Source organism: Carcharhinus amblyrhynchos, chromosome 21 (assembly GCF_965287045.1).
Source record: "Carcharhinus amblyrhynchos chromosome 21, sCarAmb.v2.hapA, whole genome shotgun sequence".
Classification (NCBI taxonomy): domain Eukaryota; kingdom Metazoa; phylum Chordata; class Chondrichthyes; order Carcharhiniformes; family Carcharhinidae; genus Carcharhinus; species Carcharhinus amblyrhynchos.
This window is the reverse complement of record NC_137344.1, coordinates 12789279-12811483: the sequence shown is the minus strand read 5'-3', so window position 1 is coordinate 12811483 and position 22205 is coordinate 12789279. Positions and strand designations below refer to the sequence as shown.

At 45.7% G+C, this 22205-nt stretch overlaps 1 protein-coding gene across 1 annotated transcript in view; it reads left to right on the top strand.

Annotated features, from left to right (window-relative positions):
- Positions 1–22205, top strand: part of LOC145356565 (dynein axonemal heavy chain 17-like) — an 811195-nt gene that overhangs the window by 722639 nt on the left and 66351 nt on the right. Inside the window, exon 71 of the mRNA XM_080209339.1 lies at positions 8625–8818. Coding sequence (XP_080065465.1) covers positions 8625–8818 — 194 coding nt within the window. The remainder of the gene's footprint in view (positions 1–8624; positions 8819–22205) is intronic.

Below are 22205 nucleotides of genomic sequence, written 5' to 3'. Positions count from 1 at the left end.
TTTCCTTGTATTCCACACTTGCCTCATGTGTTCCCAGTTTCCTAACTTTGACAAATTTTTCCTTTTTCTCTAGGCTTACAATATCTCTCGTTATCCAAGGTTCCCAAAACTTGCCATACTTATCTTTCATCTTTACAGGAATGTGCCGGTCCTGAATCCCTATCAACTTGCACTTGAAAGCCTCCCACATGCGAAATATTGATTTGCCCTCAAACATCAGTCCCCAATCTACATTCTTCAGTTCCTGCCTAATATTGTTGTAATTAGCCTTCCCCAGTTTAGCAGCTTAACTGGAAGACTACACTTATCTTTATCCATCAGTACCTTAAAGCTTACTGAATTGTGGTCACTGTTCCCGAATTGCTCCCCTACTAACATCAACCACCTGGCCGGGCTCATTCCTCAATACCAGGTCCAGTGTGGCCCCTTCCCTAGTTGGACCACCTACATAATGTTTCAAGAAGCCCTCCTGGATGCTCCTTACAAACTCTGCCCCATCCACGCCTGTAGCACTAAGTGAGTCCCAGTCAATATAGGGGAAGTTAAAATCTCCCACCACAACAACACTGTTACTTTTGCACCTTGCCAAAATCTGCCTACATATCTGTTCCTCTATCTCTTGCTGGCAGCTAGGTGGCCGATAGTAAACACCCAACATTGTGACCATACCTTTCTGTTCCTGAGCTCTATCCATATTGCCTTGCTGTATGTGTCCTCTGAGGTGTCCTCCCGAAGTACAGCTGTGATATTCTCCTTAACCAGTAGTACAAATCCCCCACCTCTTTTACATCCCCCTCTATCCCGCCTGAAACATCTGTATCCTGGGACGTTAAGCTGCCAATCTTGCCCTTCCCTTAACCAAGTCTCTGTAATAGCAACAACATCACAGTTCCTAGTACTAATCCAAGCTCTGAGTTCAACTGCCTTACCTGTTACACTTCTCACATTGAAACAAATGCACTTCAGTCCATCAGACCCTTTTTTGATTAGTAACCTCACCCTGCCTGCTGTTTGAGTCTGACTGGCCCTGCTCTCTGGTTCCCTCTCAGCTAATTCACCTTTGCTTTGCTCCCCCTCCACCACCGCCACCTCCGCCGCCCCCCCCGCCCCACCCCATGCCAAACTAGTTTAAATCCTCCCGTGTGACACTAGCATTAATGTAACTCCAAAGTCATAGAACCAAACACAGAAAAGGCCCTTCACTCCATTGGGTCTGCACCAACAATAAATACCATTTTCCAGCATTTGTCCCATATATTTGAATTTTATGATTATTTCAAGTACTCATCCAAAATATTTTTTGAAGGTTGTAAAGTTTCCAGCTTCCACTTCTTCCCAGGCAGCACGTTCTGGATTCCTACCACTGAGTGAATAAACTTTTTCTCAAATCTCCTCTGAATCTCCCATTTCTTACCCTAAAACTATGTCCCCTCATAATTGACCCCTCAACCAAGGGGAACAATTGCTCCCTACAAGCCTTGTCCATATCCCTCAATCTTATACATTTCAATCGTCTACATTCGATTAAGAATTTGGGGGTGCAGGATAAAGGTCATAGAATTTTACAGTATAGCAAGAGGCCATTGCCTCTTGAAGGGACCAATGGTATGGTTGCTAAATTTACCAATGATATAAATATAGGTAGGAAAGTACATTGTGGACATATTGGTCTGTCACTCCATGGACTTGCAATGAGATTTAACTATTATAAAAATGTCACACATCCCCAATGTTTATAAGCAAGTAGTCATGCTGTTTCACATTCATGATCCTGATATTTCAAAAGCCTTTGTATCATAAGCATTTATTTCCAGGGAATGTCCCAAGACCTACTTGATTTTCCTACATGCATTCCTTCTAATTGATGTAGAGTTCAGCATCAGTATGGTAGGGCCACCGAATATACTTGAAGCATTTGTTTGGTATGTACTTCCACAGTCAGCACTGTTTGAATGGAAACCAAAGTGCTTTTAGATTCCAACAAAGTTGACACCAGAGGCTAGGATTTCCTTTTGACTTTTAAGGATTAATTTGAGTCTTCAGCCTGCTGCATCAATCCCATCATGATTCTGATTATGGGGTTTATTTGGCATTATGTATTCACGACAGGCTGCTAGCAGTATCCAACCAGCAAAGGTTCATTAGTCACCCAAGTAACTGCAGATGGTCTGCAATGTACCTGCTGCAGCTGCACCTGTACTGGTTTGGAGCTGCTTAAACTGCAGAAGGATTTCAAAGAAGCAGTTGGGTCAAGCTTAGAACATAGAACATTACAGCGCAGTACAGGCCCTTCGGCCCTCAATGTTGCGCCGACCAGTGGAACCAATCCAATGACCCGCTAACCTAAACTATTCCAATGTTATCCATATGCCTATCCACAGACCATTTGAACGTACTTAAAGTTGGCGAGTCCACAACTGCTGCAGGCAGGGCATTCCATGACCTTACTACCCTCTGAGTAAAGAACCTACCTCTGACATCCGTCCTATAATTACCACCCCTTAATTTAAAGCTATGTCCCCTTGTGTTAGCCATCACCATCCGAGGTAAAAGTCTCTCACTGTCCACCCTATCCAATCCTTTGATCATCTTGTATGGCTCAATCAGGTCACCTCGTAACCTTCTTCTTTCCAATGAAAATAACCTCAAGTCTCTCAGCCTTTCCTCATAAGACCTTCTCACCATACCAGGCAACATCCTGGTAAACCACCTCTGCACCCTTTCCAATGCCTCCACATCCTTCTTATAATGCAGCGACCAGAACTGTACACAATACTCCAAGTGCAGCCGCACCAGAGTTTTGTACAGTTGTAACATGACCTCACGGCTCCGAAATTCAATCCCTCTCCCAATAAAAGCTAACACACCGTACTCCTTCTTAACAACCTTATCAGCCTGGGTGCCAACTTTCAGGGAGCTATGCACATTGTTTGCTGGAGCAGAGGAGTGAAGGAGCAGAGAGAGAGATAAGAATTTACCTGTTAAAAACCTGTTTAAATAAGTTTAAAGCACTTTGTTCCTTGTAGAACTGTTTAAATCATTTAAAAGCATTTTTGTGGGCTTTTTGTATTTACCTCTTTAAGAATTCTGAGGGAGTGGTTAGAAAGGAGTTGTGGACCAGCAAGCTTTAAATCAGCGCCAGGTTTAAAAAGAGGCCTGGTATAGACAGCGGGCAGCGTCGGAGCGGGCAGTGGAGTGAGAGGGAAGCAGAGTGAGCTATTAGGGCTTAATATCAAAAGGGCTGGGGAGAAAAAGGGCCAGGTAAGTGCGTGTGGAAATTTTCAATACTACTACAGTGAATAATGGAGGGGCATGTGATGTGTTGTTTCTGTATGATGTGGGAACTGGTGGACCCCAGGATCCTTCCCAGTGACCATGTCTGCAGTAAGTGCAGGTTGCTGGAGGAGCTCCAGCTCAAGATAGATGAGCTGGCCTCTGAGCTACAGACGCTGAGGCTCATCAAGGGGAGGGAGGGTGCCATTGTCAATGGGGTGCAAGTGACATCCACCCCCCCTAGGCAGGCTAACTCTAAGGGTCAGGAACAAGAGGGGGCTGCTGAGAGGAGGAAGGGGGGTGGGGAGAGGAGGAAGGGGGGTGGGGAGCGGAGACCTCAGCCTCTCAATCTGCATAACAGGTTTGAGGTTCTTGCTTCCAGTCTGGACGAGGACGAGGGAGGTGAGGTCGGTGAGCAAACTGCACACGGTACAGTGATGCAGCAGGACATAGGCAAGGAGAAGGTGAAAAGGAACATAGTAGTGATTGGGGATAGTGGGGTGAAGGGTATTGACACTGTCCTTTGTCACAATGACAAAGTGCACAGAAGGGTGTGTTGTCTGCCTGGTGCTCGGGTCCAGATTGTCACATCTGGGCTGCAGAGGAACCTGGAGTGGGAGGGTGCGAATCCGGTCGTTGTGGTACATGTGGGTGCCAACGACGTAGGCAAAATGCGAACTGAGGATCTGGGGAGGGAGTATGAGAAGCTGGGAATGGAATTAAAGAGTAGAACCGACAAGGTGGTTATCTCTGGGCTACTGCCTGAACCTAGTGCAGACGGGCGTAGGGTTGATAGGATTAAGGAAGTGAATGGGTGGCTCAGGGATTGGTGTGGGAGGAATGGGGTTGAATTTATGGGGCATTGGCATCAGTATTGGGGTAGGTGGGACCTGTTCGGGCGGGATGGGGTTGGTCTGAACCGTGCTGGGACCAGAGTGCTGGCGAATAGAGTAAAGAGGACTGTAGACAGGGCTTTAAACTAATTAGGGAGGGGGGGGAGGGTGCGAGGGTAGGTGACATTACGGGGTCTAAAGTTGAGGAGAGGGTACAGGTAAGGGAAGAGGCCGAGGATGTCCCAATAATAGAGGGAGTAGGGGGCGTGAGTATGGTTGGTGGCGTTCTGGCAAATAGGGTCCAGGTGAAGGCTGGGATGAAGGCACTTTATCTGAATGCACGAAGCATTCGGAATAAAGTGAATGAGCTGGTGGCGCAGATCGGCACAAATGGATATGATCTGGTGGCCATTACAGAGACGTGGCTGTAAGGTGACAGGGACTGGGAGCTGAATGTCCAGGGGTATCAAGTGTTTAGGAAGGATAGGTGGGAGGGAAAAGGGGGGTGCGTAGCTCTGCTGATTAAGGATAGCATCAGGGTGGTAGAAGGGATGATATTGGAGCCAAGGAGCAGAAAGCGGAATCGTCGTGGGTAGAGATTAGGAACAGCAAAGGGAGGAAGACGCTGGTGGGTGTCGTCTATAGGCCCCCGAATAATGATCTGGAGGTGGGCCGGGCTGTTAACGCGTAAATAAGTGTGGCGTACAGGAATGGGACGGCCGTAGTTATGGGGGATTTCAATCTACATATAGATTAGTCGACCCATGTTGGACGCGGTGGGCTCGAGGAGGAGTTCTTGGAATGCTGCCGGGATAGTTTCCTGGAACAGTGTGTGTTGGAGCCGACGAGGGAGCGAGCTATCTTGGATCTGGTGTTATGTAATGAGGCGGGTAGAATTAGGGACCTTGCGGTGAAGGATCCTCTTGGGGAGAGTGATCATTGTATGGTGGAGTTTCTGGTGCAGATGGAGGAGGAGAAAGTGGGTTCCCGGACGTGCGTCCTTTGTTTGAACAGAGGGGAGTACGGTAGGATGAGAGAAGAATTGGCGAATGTGGACTGGGGGAGCACGTTGGAAGGTAGGTCTGCTGAGGAGCAGTGGAGGATCTTTAAGGAGATCTTTCTTGGTGCTCAGCGGAAATTTATTCTGATGGTCAAAAAGGACAGTAGGAGGACAGGTAATAAGAACATAAGAAATAGGAGCAGGAGTCGGCCATCTAGCCCTCCGAGCCTGCCCCGCCATTCAATAAGATCATGGCTGATCTGTCGTGGCTCAGTTCCACATTCCCGCCCTCTCCCCATAACCCTTAATCCCCTCTCTTATCAAAAACCCATCAACCCGCATCTTAAAAATATTTAGCAAGGTAGCCTCCACCACTTCAACGGGCAGAGAATTCCAGAGATTCACCACCCTTTGAGTGAAGAAGTTCCTCCTCAACTCCGTTCTAAACCGCCCCCCCCCCTTTATCTTGAGGCTGTGCCCCCTAGTCCTACTATCCTTTCTGAGCGGGAAGAGTCTCTCCACCCCAATCCTATCCATCCCATTCATCATCTTATACGTCTCAATGAGATCTCCCCTCATTCTTCTAAACTCTAACGAGTACAAGCCTAGTTTATTCAGCCTCTCCTCATAGCTCAACCCCCTCAACTCCGGTATCAGCCTAGTAAACCTCCTCTGCACTCCCTCCAAGGCCAAAATATCCTTGCCGTGGATAATGAAGGAGGTGAAGGAAAGTGTTAAATTAAAAGCGGAGGCGTTTAGAGTAGCTAAGAGTAGTGGGCGAGAAGAGGATTGGGAGAGGTTTAAATGTCAACAAAGATTGACAAAGAAGTTAATAAAGAAGGGTGGGAGAAAGCATGAAACTGGGCTAGCGCTTAATATAAAAAAGGATAGCAAGAGTTTTTATAAATATATAAAAAGGAAGAGGTTGGCTAGGGTGAACATTGGTCCCTTAGAGGATGAGAAGGGGGACTTAGTGGTAGGGGATGGGGATATGGCTGAGGTCCTGAATAACTTTTTTGTTTCTGTCTTCACGGAGGAGGACGTGAATAATTTGCCGGGTATTAGAGATGGAAAGGTGATAGGACTGGAGGGTCTTAATGACATTACTGTTACGAGAGAGGCAGTGCTCGACAGACTGGAGGGGCTGATTGTGGACAAGTCGCCAGGACCGGATGGAATGCATCCGAGGGTTCTGAAAGAAATGGCGGAGGTGATAGTGGATGCCTTGGTGGTTATTTTCCAGACGTCGCTGGATTCTGGGGAAGTGCCGGAAGATTGGAAAGCGGCTAATGTTACGCCGTTGTTTAAGAAGGGTGCCAGGCAAAAGGCAGGGAATTATAGGCCGGTTAGTTTAACGTCTGTTGTAGGTAAAATGTTAGAACCTGTCATCAAGGAGGAAATAGCGAGGCACCTTGAGATGAATTGCTTGATAGAGCAGACGCAGCATGGTTTCGTTAAAGGGAAGTCGTGTCTGACAAATTTACTGGAGTTCTATGAGGATGTGTCTAGGGCGGTGGATAGAGGAGAGCCGGTGGATGTGGCCTTTCTTGATTTTCAGAAGGCATTTGACAAGGTGCCTCACAAGAGGTTATTGCAGAAGGTCAGGGGGCAGGGAGTTGGGGGTAGGGTGTTAGCGTGGATAGAGGATTGGTTGTCAAATAGGAGGCAGAGAGTGGGGGTCAATGGGTGCTATTCGGATTGGCGGATGGTGACTAGTGGAGTGCCCCAGGGGTCGGCGCTGGGGCCTCAGCTATTTACCATTTATATAGATGATCTGGAGGAGGGAACCGAGTGTAGGGTGTCAAAATTTGCTGATGACACCAAGATTGGTGGAACGGCAAATTGTGCAGAGGGTGTGGAGAGTCTGCAGAAGGATCTAGATAGGCTGAGCGAATGGGCCAGGAAATGGCAAATGGAATTTAATGTTGGCAAGTGCGAGGTGGTCCACTTTGGTAGGAATAATGGTAGGAAGGATTATTACTTACGTGGCGAAAAACTGCAGCAAGCGACGGTGCAGAGGGACCTCGGGGTCCTTGTGCATGAGTCGCAAAAACCCAGCTTGCAGGTGCAGCAGGTGGTCAGGAAGGCGAATGGGATGCTGGCCTTCATAGCGAGGGGGATTGAATATAAAAGTAGGGAGGTCTTCTGCGGCTATATAGGGCATTGGTGAGGCCGCAGCTGGAGTACCGTGTGCAGTTTTGGGCGCCGTACTTACGCAAGGATATTTTGGCCTTGGAGGGAGTGCAGAGGAGGTTTACTAGGCTGATACCGGAGTTGAGGGGGTTGAGCTATGAGGAGAGGCTGAATAAACTAGGCTTGTACTCGTTAGAGTTTAGAAGAATGAGGGGAGATCTCATTGAGACGTATAAGATGATGAATGGGATGGATAGGATAGAGGTGGAGAGACTCTTCCTGCTCAAAGGATAGTAGGACTAGGGGGCACAGCCTCAAGATAAAGGGGGGCGCGGTTTAGAACGGAGTTGAGGAGGAACTTCTTCACACAAAGGGTGGTGAATCTCTGGAATTCTCTGCCCGTTGAAGTGGTGGAGGCTACCTCGCTAAATATTTTTAAGACGCGGGTTGATGGATTTTTGATAAGAGAGGGGATTAAGGGTTATGGGGAGAGGGCGGGAATGTGGAGCTGAGCCACGACAGATCAGCCATGATCTTATTGAATGGCGGGGCAGACTCGAGGGGCTAGATGGCCTACTCCTGCTCCTATTTCTTATGTTCTTATGTACCCCGAGATCCCTCTGCTCGTCCACACGACTAAGAGTCCTTCCGTTAGCCCTATATTCTGTACCCCTATTATTCTTACCAAAGTGAATCACCTCACACTTTTCCGTATTAAACTCCATCTGCCACCTCTCGGCCCAGCTCTGCAGCTTATCTATGTCCCTCTGAAAACTGTAACATCCATCCTCACTGTCTACAACTCCTCCGACTTTGGTGTCATCAGCAAATTTACTAATCCATCCTTCTACACACCTTATCCATTGAAGCTTATCGGCTTCAGTGGAGATGAAGACAGATGTTTGGTGCCAGACTAGAGGGAAGAGAAGATCGCGAGAAAACCCTCTCTTTGCGTTCTCAGTTTGTGGTCTTTCTACTGCTGTTCACAAGGTTTCACATGGCAGTCCCAATGAAACTTTTAAGAGTTGGAGATGGTAAGAAAATGGGCTGGAAACCTGGTTATACCTCATTGCCAGCATCTGCATGTAGTAGGGAGGAAAGGCCAGACTGTGGCTATTACTTCAGGGAGGAAAAGTAAAATCAAGATTGTGGAAGTGGTAAGCCTTAGACTTCCCCTATTATTGAGGCTACTTTGTTATCTCATATATAGGATAGGTAAATGGGCCTATTATTTTCTGAAATACTAATCCAAGAAGGTAAAGCAAACCATTAATTGTGCCAATTTAATGCACTGTTGACGAGACAAAACGTTACCTTTGCCATACAAATCTGTATTTGATTGGAAATCTTATCATACATATAATTCTCTGAATTTCACTTCAAAGGTCTTGGCTGAAATGGAACAATTTAAGAATCTGGACAGTGATATAGAAGGTTCTGCCAACCGTTGGAAGAAAATTGTGGAGTCAGAAGCTCCAGAGAAGGAAAAATTGCCACAAGAATGGAAAAATAAAGGGCCAATGGAGAAACTGTGCATGATGCGATGTATGAGACCAGACAGAATGACATATGCTGTAAGGTATTATGTCATAGTTTGATGGTGTATCATTGCAAAATGGACATAAACTTGAAAATAAGTATTCATGTTAGTGGACGATGCTGAATGGTTAATTTCAGATAATGTTTACCCTCCAACTGAAGAAGATTACGGCGTTAGTTGTTATTTAGGGTTTTCTTTTCTGACTCCACAGGGTCAGAATGGGTCTTTTGCCTGCTGCCCAACTGCACCATGACCCCAGCCATGGGAATTGGATCAGTGCTATAGCAGGCTCCCTTTGAGATGAGATAAGAGTGACTGCTCAAGGCAGTATTTGACTGAGTATGGCATCAAGGAGCCTAGCAGAACTCTAGTCAATGGGAATTGGGGAAATCCCTCCGCTGGTTGGAGGCATAAAGGAATATGGTTGTTGTGATTGAAGGTCAATCATCTCAGCTCCAGGCTGTCACTGCAGGTGTTCCTCAGGGTAGTATCCAAGGCCCAACCGTCTTCAGCTACTTCATCAATGACCTCTCTCTATCACCAGGTCAGAAGTGGGGATGTTTGTTGACTGCACAATGTTCAATACCATTCGCAACTCCTCAGATACTGAACCAGTCTATGTCCAAATACAGCATGACCTGGACAACATCCAGGCTTGGGCTAACAAGTGTCAGGTAACATTTGCGCCTCATAAGTGCCAGGCAATGGCCATTTCCAACAAAAGAGAATCTAACCATCGCCCCTTGACATTCAATGGTATTACTATCGCTGAATCCCCCACTATCTATATGCTACAGGTTACCATTGACAAGAAATTGAACTAGATTAGCCATATAAGTACTGTGGCTATAAAGCAAGTTAGAAGCTAGGAATCTTGCAGAAAGTAATTCACATCCTGACTCCCAAGAGCCACCATCCACAAGACACAAAAGTCAGGAGTGTGATGGAATACTCTCCACTTGCCTTGATAAGTGCAGCTTCAACAACACTCAAGAAGTTTGACACTATCCAGGACAAAGCAACCAGCTTGATTTGTACCCTTGCATAATCATACACTCCCTCCACCACCAGCAAACAGGGGCAACTGTATGTACCGCCTACAAGATGCAATACAGGAGCACCCCAAGGCTACTTCAGCAGCACCTTCCAAACACATGACCATTACCTTCTAGGAGGACAAAGCAGCAGATACCTGGAACACTGACCCCAGGAGGTTCCCCTCCAACTCACCTACCATCCTGACTTGGAAATATATTGCTGTTCCTCCACTGTCACTGGAACTTCCTCCCTAACAGCACTGTGGAGGTACTGATACCTCAAGGTTCAAGTAATCGAGTCACCACCACTTTCTTGAGGGCAACTAGGGATGGGTAATAAATGTTAGCCTAGCCAGCGATGCCCACATCCTGTAAATGAATTTTTTATAAAGCCTATTTATACTTCCTGCCAAAATGGACAATTCCGCATTTTTCCACAGTATACTCCATTTACTGGATCTTTGTCCACTCACCTACAGCATAGACAAGTTGGATCAAAAGGCTTGTTTCCATACTATAAACCTCTATCTATATCGTCTTGTAACATCATTATGTCCTTTTCACAATGTACTTTCCTATTATATTTGTGTCATCGGCAAATTTAGCAACAATACCATCCATCCCTTCATCCAGACCGTTCGCAAAAATTATAAAAAGTTGAGGCCCTAGTACTGGTTCCTTTTGTACGCCTTGATTTACATCTTGCCAACCAGAAAATGGCCCATTCATGCCTACGCTCTGTTTCTGTTAGCTAGCCAATCTTCAAACCATGCCAATATGTTACACCCTACACCATGAGCTTTAATTTTACACAGTAACCTTTTGTTGTGGCACGTTATCAAATATCTTCTGAAAATATAAAGACACTCCATCCACTGCTTCCCCTTTATTCAGAGCATATTACTTCAAAGAACATAAGAACTAGGAGCAGGAGTAGGCCATCTAGCCCTTCGAGCCTGCCCTGCCATTCAATAAGATCATGGCTGATCTGTCGTGGCTCAGCTCCACATTCCCGCCCTCTCCCCATAACCCTTAATCCCCTCACTTATCAAAAACCCATCAACCCGCGTCTTAAAAATATTTAGCGAGACAGCCTCCACCACCTCAACGGGCAGAGAATTCCAGAGATTCACCACCCTGAGTGAAGAAGTTCGTCCTCAACTCCGTTCTAAACCGCCCCCCCCTTTATCTTGAGGCTGTGCCCCCTAGTCCTACTGTCCTTTCTGAGCAGGAAAAATCTCTCCACCTCTATCCTATCCATCCCTTTCATCATCTTGTACGTCTCAATGAGATCTCCCCTCATTCTTCTAAACTCTAACGAGTACAAGCCTAGTTTATTCAGCCTCTCCTCATAGCTCAATCCCCTCAACTCCGGAATCAGCCTAGTAAACCTCCTCTGCACTCCCTCCAAGGCCAAAATATCCTTGCGTAAGTACGGCGCCCAAAACTGCACACAGTACTCCAGCTGCGGCCTCACCAATGCCCTATACAGCCGCAGCAAGACCTCCCTACTTTTATATTCAATCCCCCTCGCTATGAAGGCCAGCATCCCATTTGCCTTCCTGACCACCTGCTGTACCTGCAGGCTGGGTTTTTGCGACTCATGCACAAGGACCCCGAGGTCCCTCTGCACCGTCGCATGCTGCAGTTTTTCGCCACGTTAAGTAATAATCGTTCCTACCATTATTCCTACCAAAGTGGACCACCTCGCACTTGCCAACATTAAATTCCATTTGCCATTTCCTGGCCCATTCGCCCAGCCTATCTAGATCCTTCTGCAGACTCTCCACACCCTCCACGCAATTTGCCGTTCCACCAATCTTGGTGTCATCAGCAAGTTTCGACACCATACACTCGGTTCCCTCCTCCAGATCATCTATATAAATGGAAAATAGCTGAGGCCCCAGCACCGACCCCTGGGGCACTCCACTAGTCACCAACCGCCAATCCAAATAGCACCCATTAACCCCCACTCTCTGCCTCCTATTTGACAACCAATCCTCTGTCCACGCTAACACCCTACCCCCAACTCCATGCCCCCTTACCTTCTGCAATAACCTCTTGTGAGGTACCTTGTCAAACGCCTTCTGAAAGTCAAGAAAGACCACATCCACCGGCTCTCCTCTATCCACCACCCTAGACACATCCTCATAGAACTCCAATAAATTTGTCAGACACGACTTCCCCTTAACGAAACTGTGCTGCATCTGCTCTATCAAGCAATTCCCCTCAAGATGCCTTGCTATTTGCTCCTTGATGATGGACTCCAATAAATTGGTTAAACATGATTTCCCTTTCACAAAACTATATTGATTCTGCCTAATTACCTTGGGGGGAAAATTTGCTAAGGCTATGCAGGGGGGTTTAAACTGATTCAGTGGGGGGGTGGGGTCCTGAGTAGCAGGGGTGAAAGTGAGGGGGGCATAGATGGGGACTGCAATGCACGGCATCGTGGGGGTGAAGTGGAGCAGGGTTTGAAATGTGTATACTTTAATGCGAGGAGTATTCGCAATAAAGTGGATGAACTTGCAGTGTGGATCAGTACCTGGGACTTTGATGTTGTGGCCATTTCAGAGACATGGATAGAGCAGGGTCAGGAATGGTTGTTGCAGGTTCCGGGGTTCAAATGCTTCAGTAGGAGTAGAGAAGGAGGTAGAAGGCGGGGAGGGGTAGCATTATTAGTCAAGGATTGTATCACGGTGTCAGAGAGGAAGTTTGATGAGGACTTGTCTGTTGAGGTAGTATGGGCTGAGGTTAGAAATAGGAGAGGAGAGGTCACCCTGTTGGGAGTCTTTTATAGACCTCCTAAAAGTTCTAGAGAGGTTGAGGAAAGGATTGCGGAAAGGATCCTGGATAGGAGTGAAAGTAATAGGGTAATTGTTATGGGGGACTTTAACTTTACTAATATTGATTGGAATAGCTCTACCTCTAACTCATTAGAGGGGTCAGTTTTTGTACAAAGCGTGCAGGAGGGTTTCTTGACTCAGTATGTTGACAGGCCAACTAGAGGTGAGGCTATATTGGATTTGGTGCTGGGAAATGAGCCAGACCAGGTGCTAGACTTGGAAGTTGGGGTGCATTTTGGTGATAGTGACCACAATTCTGTTACGTTCACCTTAGTGATGAAAAGGGATAGGCAGGAACCTCGGGTCAGTAGTTTTAGCTGGGGGAAGGGTAATTATGAGGCTATTAGGAGAGAATTAGGAAGCATAGGTTGGACTAGGAGACTACGGGGTCTCGGAACGTCCGAAATGTGGAGTTTTTTCAAGGAGCAGCTACTGCGAGTCCTTGATATGTATGTCCCTGTCAGGCAAGGAGGAATTGGTCGAGCTAGGGAACCATGGTGCACTAGGAAAGTTGATTCGCTGGTTAAAAAGAAAAAGGAGGCTTATGTCCGGATGAGACTTGAGGGCTCAGGTAGTGCACTAGAGAGCTTTAGATTGGCTAGGAGGGAGTTAAAGAGAGAGTTAAGAAGGGCTAAAAGAGGACATGAGAAAACTTTGGCTGATAGGATTAAGGAGAATCCTAAGGCGTTCTGTAGATATGTTAAGAACAAAAGGTTGGTTAGGGCAAGATTAGGGCCAGTTAGAGACAGCAGTGGGAATTTATGTGTGGAACTGGAAGAGATTGGAGAGGCATTGAACCAATATTTCTCTTCAGTGTTCACGCAGGGGGACATAAATGTAGCTGTGGAGAACACTGGGTTACAGGGTTGTAAACTGGACAGTATTGCAGTTGATATGGAGGATGTGCTAGTTATTCTTGAGGGTTTGAAAATAGATAAGTCCCCTGGGCTGGACGGGATTTACCCTAGGATTCTCTGGGAGGCAAGGGAGGAGATTGCAGAGCCTCTGGCTCTGATCTTCAGGTCGTCGTTGGTCACCGGTATAGTGCCAGAAGATTGGAGGTTAGCGAATGTTGTCCCATTGTTTAAGAAGGGGAACAGAGACTTCCCCGGGAATTATAGACCGGTGAGTCTTACTTCTGTTGTGGGCAAGGTTTTAGAAAAAATTATTAGGGATAGGATTTATAGTTATTTGGAGAGTAATGAAATGATTAGAGATAGTCAGCATGGTTTTGTGGAGGGTAGGTCGTGCCTTACTAACCTTATTGAGTTTTTTGAGAAAGTGACCAAAGAGGTGGATGGGGGTAAGGCAGTTGATGTGGTATATATGGACTTTAGTAAGGTGTTTGATAAGGTTCACCATGGAAGCGTTCTGCAGAAATTGCAGATGTATGGGATTGAGGGTGATTTAGGAAATTGGATTAGGAATTGGCTGGCGGATAGGAGACAGAGGGTGGTGGTTGATGGTAAGTATTCGACATGGAGTTCAGTTACGAGTGGTGTGCCTCAAGGATCTGTTTTGGGGCCACTGCTGTTTGTAATTTTTATAAATGATCTGGATGAGGGTATAGCTGGGTGGATTAGTAAATTTGCTGATGACATCAAAGTCAGAGGTGTGGTTGATAGTGAGGAAGGGTGTCTTAGTCTACAGGGAGACTTGGACAAGTTGCAGAGCTGGGCCGAGAGGTGGAGGATGGAGTTTAATGCGGAAAACTGTGAGGTAATTCACTTTGGCAGGAATAATGGATGTGTAGAGTATAGGGCTAACTGTAGGACTCTAAATAGTGTGGATGAACAGAGGGATCTAGGTGTATGTGTACATAGATCCCTGAAAGTTGGGAATCAAGTAGATAGGGTTGTTAGGAAGGCATACGGTGTCTTGGCGTTTATTGGTAGGGGGATTGAATTTAGGAGCCGCAGCGTCATGTTGCAACTGTACAAAACTCTGGTGCGTCCGCACTTGGAGTAATGTGTGCAGTTCTGGTCCCCACATTATAGGAAGGATGTGGAGGCTTTGGAAAGGGTGCAGAGGAGGTTTACCAGGATGTTGCCTGGTATGGAGGGGAGGTCCTATGAGGAGAGACTGAGGGATTTGAGGTTGTTTTTGTTAGAAAGAAGGCAGCTGCGAGGGGACCTTATTGAAACATATAAGATGATTAGAAGTTTGGATAGGGTGGACAGTGATAGCCTTTTTCCTCGGATGGAGAAAGCTAGCACGAGGGGGCATAGCTTTAAATTAAGGGGTGGTAGTTATAGGACAGATGTCAGGGGTAGGTTCTTTACCCAGAGGGTGGTGAGGGATTGGAATGCCCTGCCTGCTGCAGTTGTAAATGCGCCTAGTTTGGGGGCGTTTAAGAGATCCGTGGATAGGTTTATGGAAGGAAAGGGTTTGGTTTAGGTTAGAGGGTCATTGTTTTTTAACTGGTCGGCGCAACATCGTGGGCCGAAGGGCTTGTTCTGCGCTGTTATGTTCTAAGTGCTCTATTATAAAGTTTTTAATAGCTTCTGACAGTTTCCCTATGACAGATGTTAAGCTAACTTGCCTGTAGTTTCCTGGCCCCCCTTGAATAAAATAGTTACATTAGTTATTTTCCAATCTAATCTTAATTGAATCTGCTGAATTTTGAAAAATAGGCCCATGCATCAAGTAGCTAACTAGCTAATTCTTTTAAGATGAAATCCAGCAGAACTTGAGACTTTTCAACCCACAGTTCCTACAATTTGCTAAGTACTACTTTCCTGGTGATTGTAATGTTCCTGTATCCCTTCCAATACAGTTATTTACAGTTATTTCTTGGATATTACTTTATAAGCAATAAACAGACGGCATGGTAGCACAGTGGTTAACAATGCTGCCTCTCAGTTCAGTAAGAAGTCTCACAACACCAGGTTAAAGTCCAACAAGTTTATTTGGTAGCACAAGCCGCAAGCTTTTGGAGCGCTGCTCCTTGATCAAGTTAGTGGAAGTTCTATTCACAAACAGGGCATATAAAGACACAAACTCAATTTACAAAATAATGGTCAGACTGTGAGTCTTTGCAGGTAATCAAGTCTTAAAGATACAGACAATGTGACTGGAGAAAGAGTTAAGCACAGGATAAAGAGATGTGTATTGTGTCTCAAGCCAGGACAGTTAGTGAAATTTTGCAAGCCCAGGCAAGTCGTGGGGGTTACAGATAGTGTGACATGAATCCAAGATCCTGGTTAAAGCCACCTCGTGTGCACAACTTAGCTATTAGTTTCTGCTCAGCGATTCTGCATTGTCGTTGGAGAACGCTTACTCCAACATAAGACGCTGAATACCTGTGACTGCTGAGGTGTTTCCCAACAGGAAGAGAACACTCCAGCCTGGCAATTGTTGAGCAGTGTTCACTCATCCATTGTCGTAGTATCTGCATGATCTCTCCAATGTACCATGCCTCAGGACATCCTTTCCTGCAGCGTACCAGGTAGACAACATTGGCTGAGTTGCAAGAGTATGTACTGTGTACTTGGTGGATGGTGTTCTCACGTGAGATGATGGCATCCATGTCGATGATCCGGCAAGCCTTGCAGAGGTTTCTGTGGTAGGGTTGTGTGGTATCGTGGTCACTGTTCTCCTGAAGGAAGGGTAGTTTGCTGCGGACAATGGTCTATTTGAGGTTGTTCAGTTGTTTGAAGTCAAGAATTGGAGATGGCTTTGGTGAAATGTTTGTCTTCATCAATGACACATTGAAGGCTCCAGAGAAGACACCGTAGCTTCTCCGCTCCAGGGAAGTACTGGACAACAAAAGGTACTCTGTCTGCATGTCCCATGTTTGTCTTCTGAGGATGTTGGTATGGTTTTTCGCTGTGGTGCATCGGAACTGCCAATCATGAGCTGAGTGCCATAGCCTGTTCTTATGAGGGCATCTTTCAGTGTCTGGAGGTGTCTGTTGCGATCCCCCTCATCTGAGCAGATCCTGTGTATACGGAGGGCTTATCTGTAGGGGATGACTTTTTTAGTGTGTTTCAGGGTGGAAGCTGGAGAATTGATGCATCATGAGGTTATCCATGGGGTTGTGGTACAGTGAAGTGCTGAGGTGACCGTCCTCAATTGGTGATGCACGTGTCCAAGAATGCAACCGATTCTAGAGAGTAGTCCATGGTGAGTCTGATGGTGGGATGGAACTTGTTGATGTCATCATATACTTGTTTCAGAGATTTATTCACCATGAGTCCAAAGGAAGAAAATATCATCGATGTATCTAGTGTATAGCATCAGTTGAAAGTCCTGTGCGGTGAAGAGATCCTGTACATGAAGATGTTGGCATATTGAGGTGAGAGTTTGGTTCTCATAGCTGTTCCCTGTGCCTGGATGAAGAACTGGTTGTTGAAAGTGAAGACATTGTGGTCCAGGGTGAAGTGCACGAGTTGTGAAATTGGCAGTGGTCAGCATTGAGTACTGAGGCAGTTGCAGCAATGCCATTGTCGTGGGGGATGTTGGTGTAGAGTGCTAAGACATCCATTGTGACGAGGAGTGCTCCTGGTTCAACTGCTCCATGTGTGCAAAGTTTCTGTAGGAAGTTGTAGTGTCGTGACAAAAGCTGGGGGTTCTTTGTACAATGGGTTTCAGGATGACCTCAACATAGCCAGAGATGTTCTCTCACAGGATCCTGTTGCTGATACGATGGGACAGCTAGGTGTGTTGGCTTTGTGTATCTTCAGGAAGCAGTAGAGATCTCCAATGTGGGGAGTACATGGACCAGATCAAAGGTCTTGATCAGTCTGTTGAGTTGAAAGGTGTGTTCTTTGGTCTGCAGGTAACTGTCTGTGGTGTTCCTCGTTGTTCAGTTGTCGGTACACTTCTTTGCAGTAATCCGTTCTGTTCAGTATGACAATGGCCCCTCCTTTGTCTGCTGGTTTGATGACAATGTTGCAATTGGTCTTGAGAGTGCAGATGGCGTCACGTTGTGCTTGAGTGACATTCAAGGCTGTCTTGTGAATGCGGCTGATGAATCTGGCATTGACACAAATTCTGATGGCTTGGGCATGTATGTCGAGTCACATGAGGACAGCCTCAACCAGGATCTTGGGTTCATGTCACACTATATGTAACCCTCATGACTTGCAAAATCTCTAACTGTCCTTGCTGGAGACAGTACACATCTCTTTAACCTGTGCTTAACCCTCTCTCCACTAGCATTGTCTGTACCTTTTTAAGACTTGATTACCTGTAAAGACTCGCATTCCAACCAATATTTTGTAAATTGAGTTTGTCTTTATATGACCTGTTTGTGAACAGAGCTCCCACTCACCTGATGAAGGAGCAGCGCTCTGAAAGCTTGAGGCTTGTGTTTCCAAATAAATCTGTTGGACTTTAACCTGGTGTTGTAAGACTTCTTGCTGTGCTTACCCCAATTCAATGCTGGTATCTCCATATCATGGCCTTACAGTGGCAGGGACCCTGGTTCGATTCCCAGCTTGGGTCACTGTCTGCTTGGAATCTGCACATTGCCCCGTGTCTGCGTGGGTTTCCTCTGGATGCTTCAGTTTCCTTCCACTGTATGAAAGACATGCTGATTAGGTGCATTAGCCATGCTAAATTGCCCCTTAGTGTCAGGGGGATTACAAGGCAAATGTGTGTGGTTACTGGATAAGGCCAGAGTGGCATGTTGTTGGTGCAGGCTCGGTGGGCTGAATGGCCTCCTTCTGCACTGTAGGGATTCTATGAAGTGAAAACTAATACAAAATGCTTACTTAATTCATCTGCTATCTCTTTATTTTCCATTATTAATTCCATGGACTTGCTTTCTATACAACCAACATTCACTTTTAACCTTTAATTTTAAAATATGGAGAAACTCTTATTATCTGTCTTTATATTTCCAAGTAGCTTTCTCTTGTACCTGAATTTCTCCTTTATTACTCTTTTTTTAGTCATTTTTAATTTTTTTTAAAATTCTGCCCAATCTTCTGACCTGCAACTCATCTTTGTGTAAACGTATGCTTTTTCTTTAAGTTTGACACTATCTTTAACTTTCTTAGTTAACCACGGATGATGGGTCCTTTTCCAAATGTATCTATTCTGTGAATCCTAAAATATCTTCTTAAATGTCCACTATTACATCTCTATTAGCCTATCCCTTAACCAAAATTGCCTGTTCTGCTTTTGTGCCCTTATAATTGCTTTCATGTAAGTTTAAAATATTAGCTGTAGGTCCATTCTTCTCTCCCTCCAACTGAATATAAAATTTAATCATATTATTGTCACTGCTACATGGGGCAGTATTAGGTCATTAATTAATCCTATCCTATGGGTCTAGCATAGCTTGCACTCAGGTTGGTTCCAGAACGTGCTATTCTAGGAAACTATCCCAAAAACATTCTATGAATTCCTCATTTATACTATCTTTAACCATATGATTTTTTTCCAGTTTATATGTAATTTAGAATCTGCCATGATAATTGCTATACCCTTCCCAGTACTACTACTTTGATGGCCTGTACAGCAATTCCACGAATGACTACTTGTCTTTATCATTCCTCATCTCTACACAAACCGCTTCTGTCTCCTAGTTTCCTGAACTTAGGTCATCTCTCTCCAATGAACTAATATCATCTATAATTAAGAAAGCTGCCCCTCCACCTTTTCCTTGTTTCCTAAGCTTCCGAAATGCAACACACCCTACCAACTTCTTGTGGCTGCTTATGAGAGAAAAAAGTCTTGAGCTAAAATTTCAATTTTGCATTCAGTTCAAATACAATAAAGCCACAAATTCAATAAAACTGCAGTGTGTGACTAACCTGCGATTATACAAGCTAATGCGAGCACCACACAACCTCCAGTAATGCCCCGATTATGATAATACTCTGTAGCCCAGTGCTATATGCTCTGCTGAGTGGCAGCAGAATGCCCAATTTCATGCAGGACTCATATTGCTTTGAGAGTGAGCCTGAACTACAGTAAATCCTGTGGGGTTACAGGGATGGAGGCTCAGTGGGATTGTTGGTGCTGCAGGTTTGATGGATCGAATGATCACCTTCTGCACTGTAGGGACTCTAAGTGTTGGGCAGATTTGAAAATGGGAGAGTTTCAGATCCTAATTTTAGGCCTTTTTTTTAGTTCCCCCCCCTCTGCCAGCAGACTCTACCTGCAAAATTTTGAGTGTGTCAGATTTGCGCTACAGAAGCTGGTAGGTGAGCATGTGCAGACATCTAATGCTGCACATGCACACTAATAGAAGCGAGGGACAAACAGGCAGAGCTGTCAGGCCCCTGCTATACTGCAGACGGCTTGAAGAACCTCACCACCCCCCCCCCCAAAATTGCGGAGGCCCATGTCTTGAAAGACAGCCCCTGCTGACCTCCACCACCCCCCACCCCCTGTCACCTAGACCGATAGTGGACCCTCTCCCTCCCCCATCAATCACAAAGTTGCTGCCCTCCCCCAACCGAGCGCTGCAGAGTGACAGCAGCCCCTTCCCACCATTAGCCCTGGCCTCACTGGTCCCTTCCCCAATAGCCACACCCCCTGACACTGCTTTGTTAACATTGCCTAGATCCTCACTGGGCATTGTCCAGCACCATCCCCTTGCCCTCAGTCTCCCCAGAGGACCTCAGTGGCCTCCGGTTCCACCGGCGTGGCCAAGTCGACTGCTCCATGTTCATAGGGAGCATGTTTATTCCTCGCCAGTAAGAACCTTTCCCAGCTAGCTCAAAGGAGGGGCGAGCCCAGACGATTGAGTGCCAGTCTTGCTAAGCAGATGCAAATACCTATTTTAATAATTTTCAATATATTAACCTGCCTCTCACCCATTCCTGACAAGAGGCTGACCATGCCTCGGTGCTTGTAAAATGGCGCCGGCTGCAAAAATCGGCGTGAATCGCACTCAGCACTTTATATCCACTTTACCACCACGTCGTGCCTGAAAACGGGTGCAACGCAATGGTAAAATTGCCCTCAGACTCTGTGATCCTCACTTAGCGTTGTAGTTGCATTCCTGAAAGCAATTACTTTGTGAAATTAAGTGAAGTAAACCATAGGAATCAATGTTAAAACCAGAGGTGGGTCCTTTCAGACATGTCTGGTCCTGAAAAATGGATGAACAAGTTGAAATATTGTGAGTATTCATTTCCAGTGTTGTGCATTCCTGGCTAAGATAACTTGCAAAATAAAATAAGTCACTAAATATAAAAGAAATACTGATGTTAGTTAGCTCCTTCAGATTATTTCTCATCAGGAAAGAACATTAAAAAGTTGAGTTGAAATGAAATACTTGTTAAAATAATTGAATTTAAAAATAAAGAAGAAATACACGATACAATGATTGGAATAAATGTAAAACAAAATCACCAGCTGCTGGTTTCAAATTGAACAGGCTCCAGCTAGTGGCAGATTTTGGTTAGCACAAGGAGTAACTGAGAAGTCCCAGGACTTCAGTATAAGCTGAGAGGATTGGAAGCCAAAGAGAAAGGAGCCAGCTGAAGTGCCCGGTGCTGGCAATAGACACCAGGCACTTTATAGGTAAGAAAGGAGAGTGGGAACTGGATCCAGGAGAAGAGGAATTTCAGGATTGTGAAGGGAGGAGTGGAAACAAGAGTAGGAGTGGAGGAAAGAAGGGCACTGCCTTAAAAGTATTAGGGGAAAAAAATTCTGGGTGGGATTTTATGGCCTCACTTGTCCCAAAACGGTAAGATTCCACCCAAGGTCAACAGACCTTTCCATGGTCTGCCCCTCGTCTGCTCTGATTCCTGTGGCAGGCAGGCTGGAATTTTACCATCCCATGTGCACATTGAGACTTGTGGGATACTAAACAGTAAGCCTATGACAAATGCTGTGATAGCAAACATTTCAATGTCCCTCTCTAATGAACAACGTTAAAGTGAAACATTAAGGTATTTAGCAACAACTTACTGTACTCAAAGCAAGGTGTATTCTAGCTCCAGCTAGTGATTTTTGTCACATTGGAAAAGTTTGTGAGGAGAGACAGAAATGGAGCAACAGATCAGAGGGTGTACCACAAGGTTCTTCAATGCAACATTGGAAGCCTGGTGCAGGATGTGAGCGGAGGTGAGAGTTCTTCTCTCAAGGACCAGGTGGCCATCCAGTCAGACAGGAAGAGCAGATAGTTGACACAGTCTGTGCTAACAGCCTAGCTGTAACACCCAGATACAGAATAGCAAAAAGCTTAATGACGTCACGTAAGTGGCCAAGGTAACTAGATGCATCTTCACAAAGCGTATCCTTACACCTGAACTATTAGTCATTCACCATTGCCCCCTCACTTTCCTCCCAACAATCTCCATCAAGCATAACTCAAACTCAACATTCATTGCATCACCTCATAGACTTAGCATTGCTGCAAGCAATGCATACACATTTCACACTTGCATGCACTGTCAAGTAGTTAACCATAAGAGCCATGTAATTTTCAAATTACATCACACTCTGACACAGTCCTTCTTTCTTTCAGGACAAATTGTGCCATAATTGGAGGCAGCTTTACCTAACAGGCAGGGGATAAATACATCTCGCCCTTATGGAGGAGATGATGTTGGCAATTATGGATGCAGTCATGGTCAG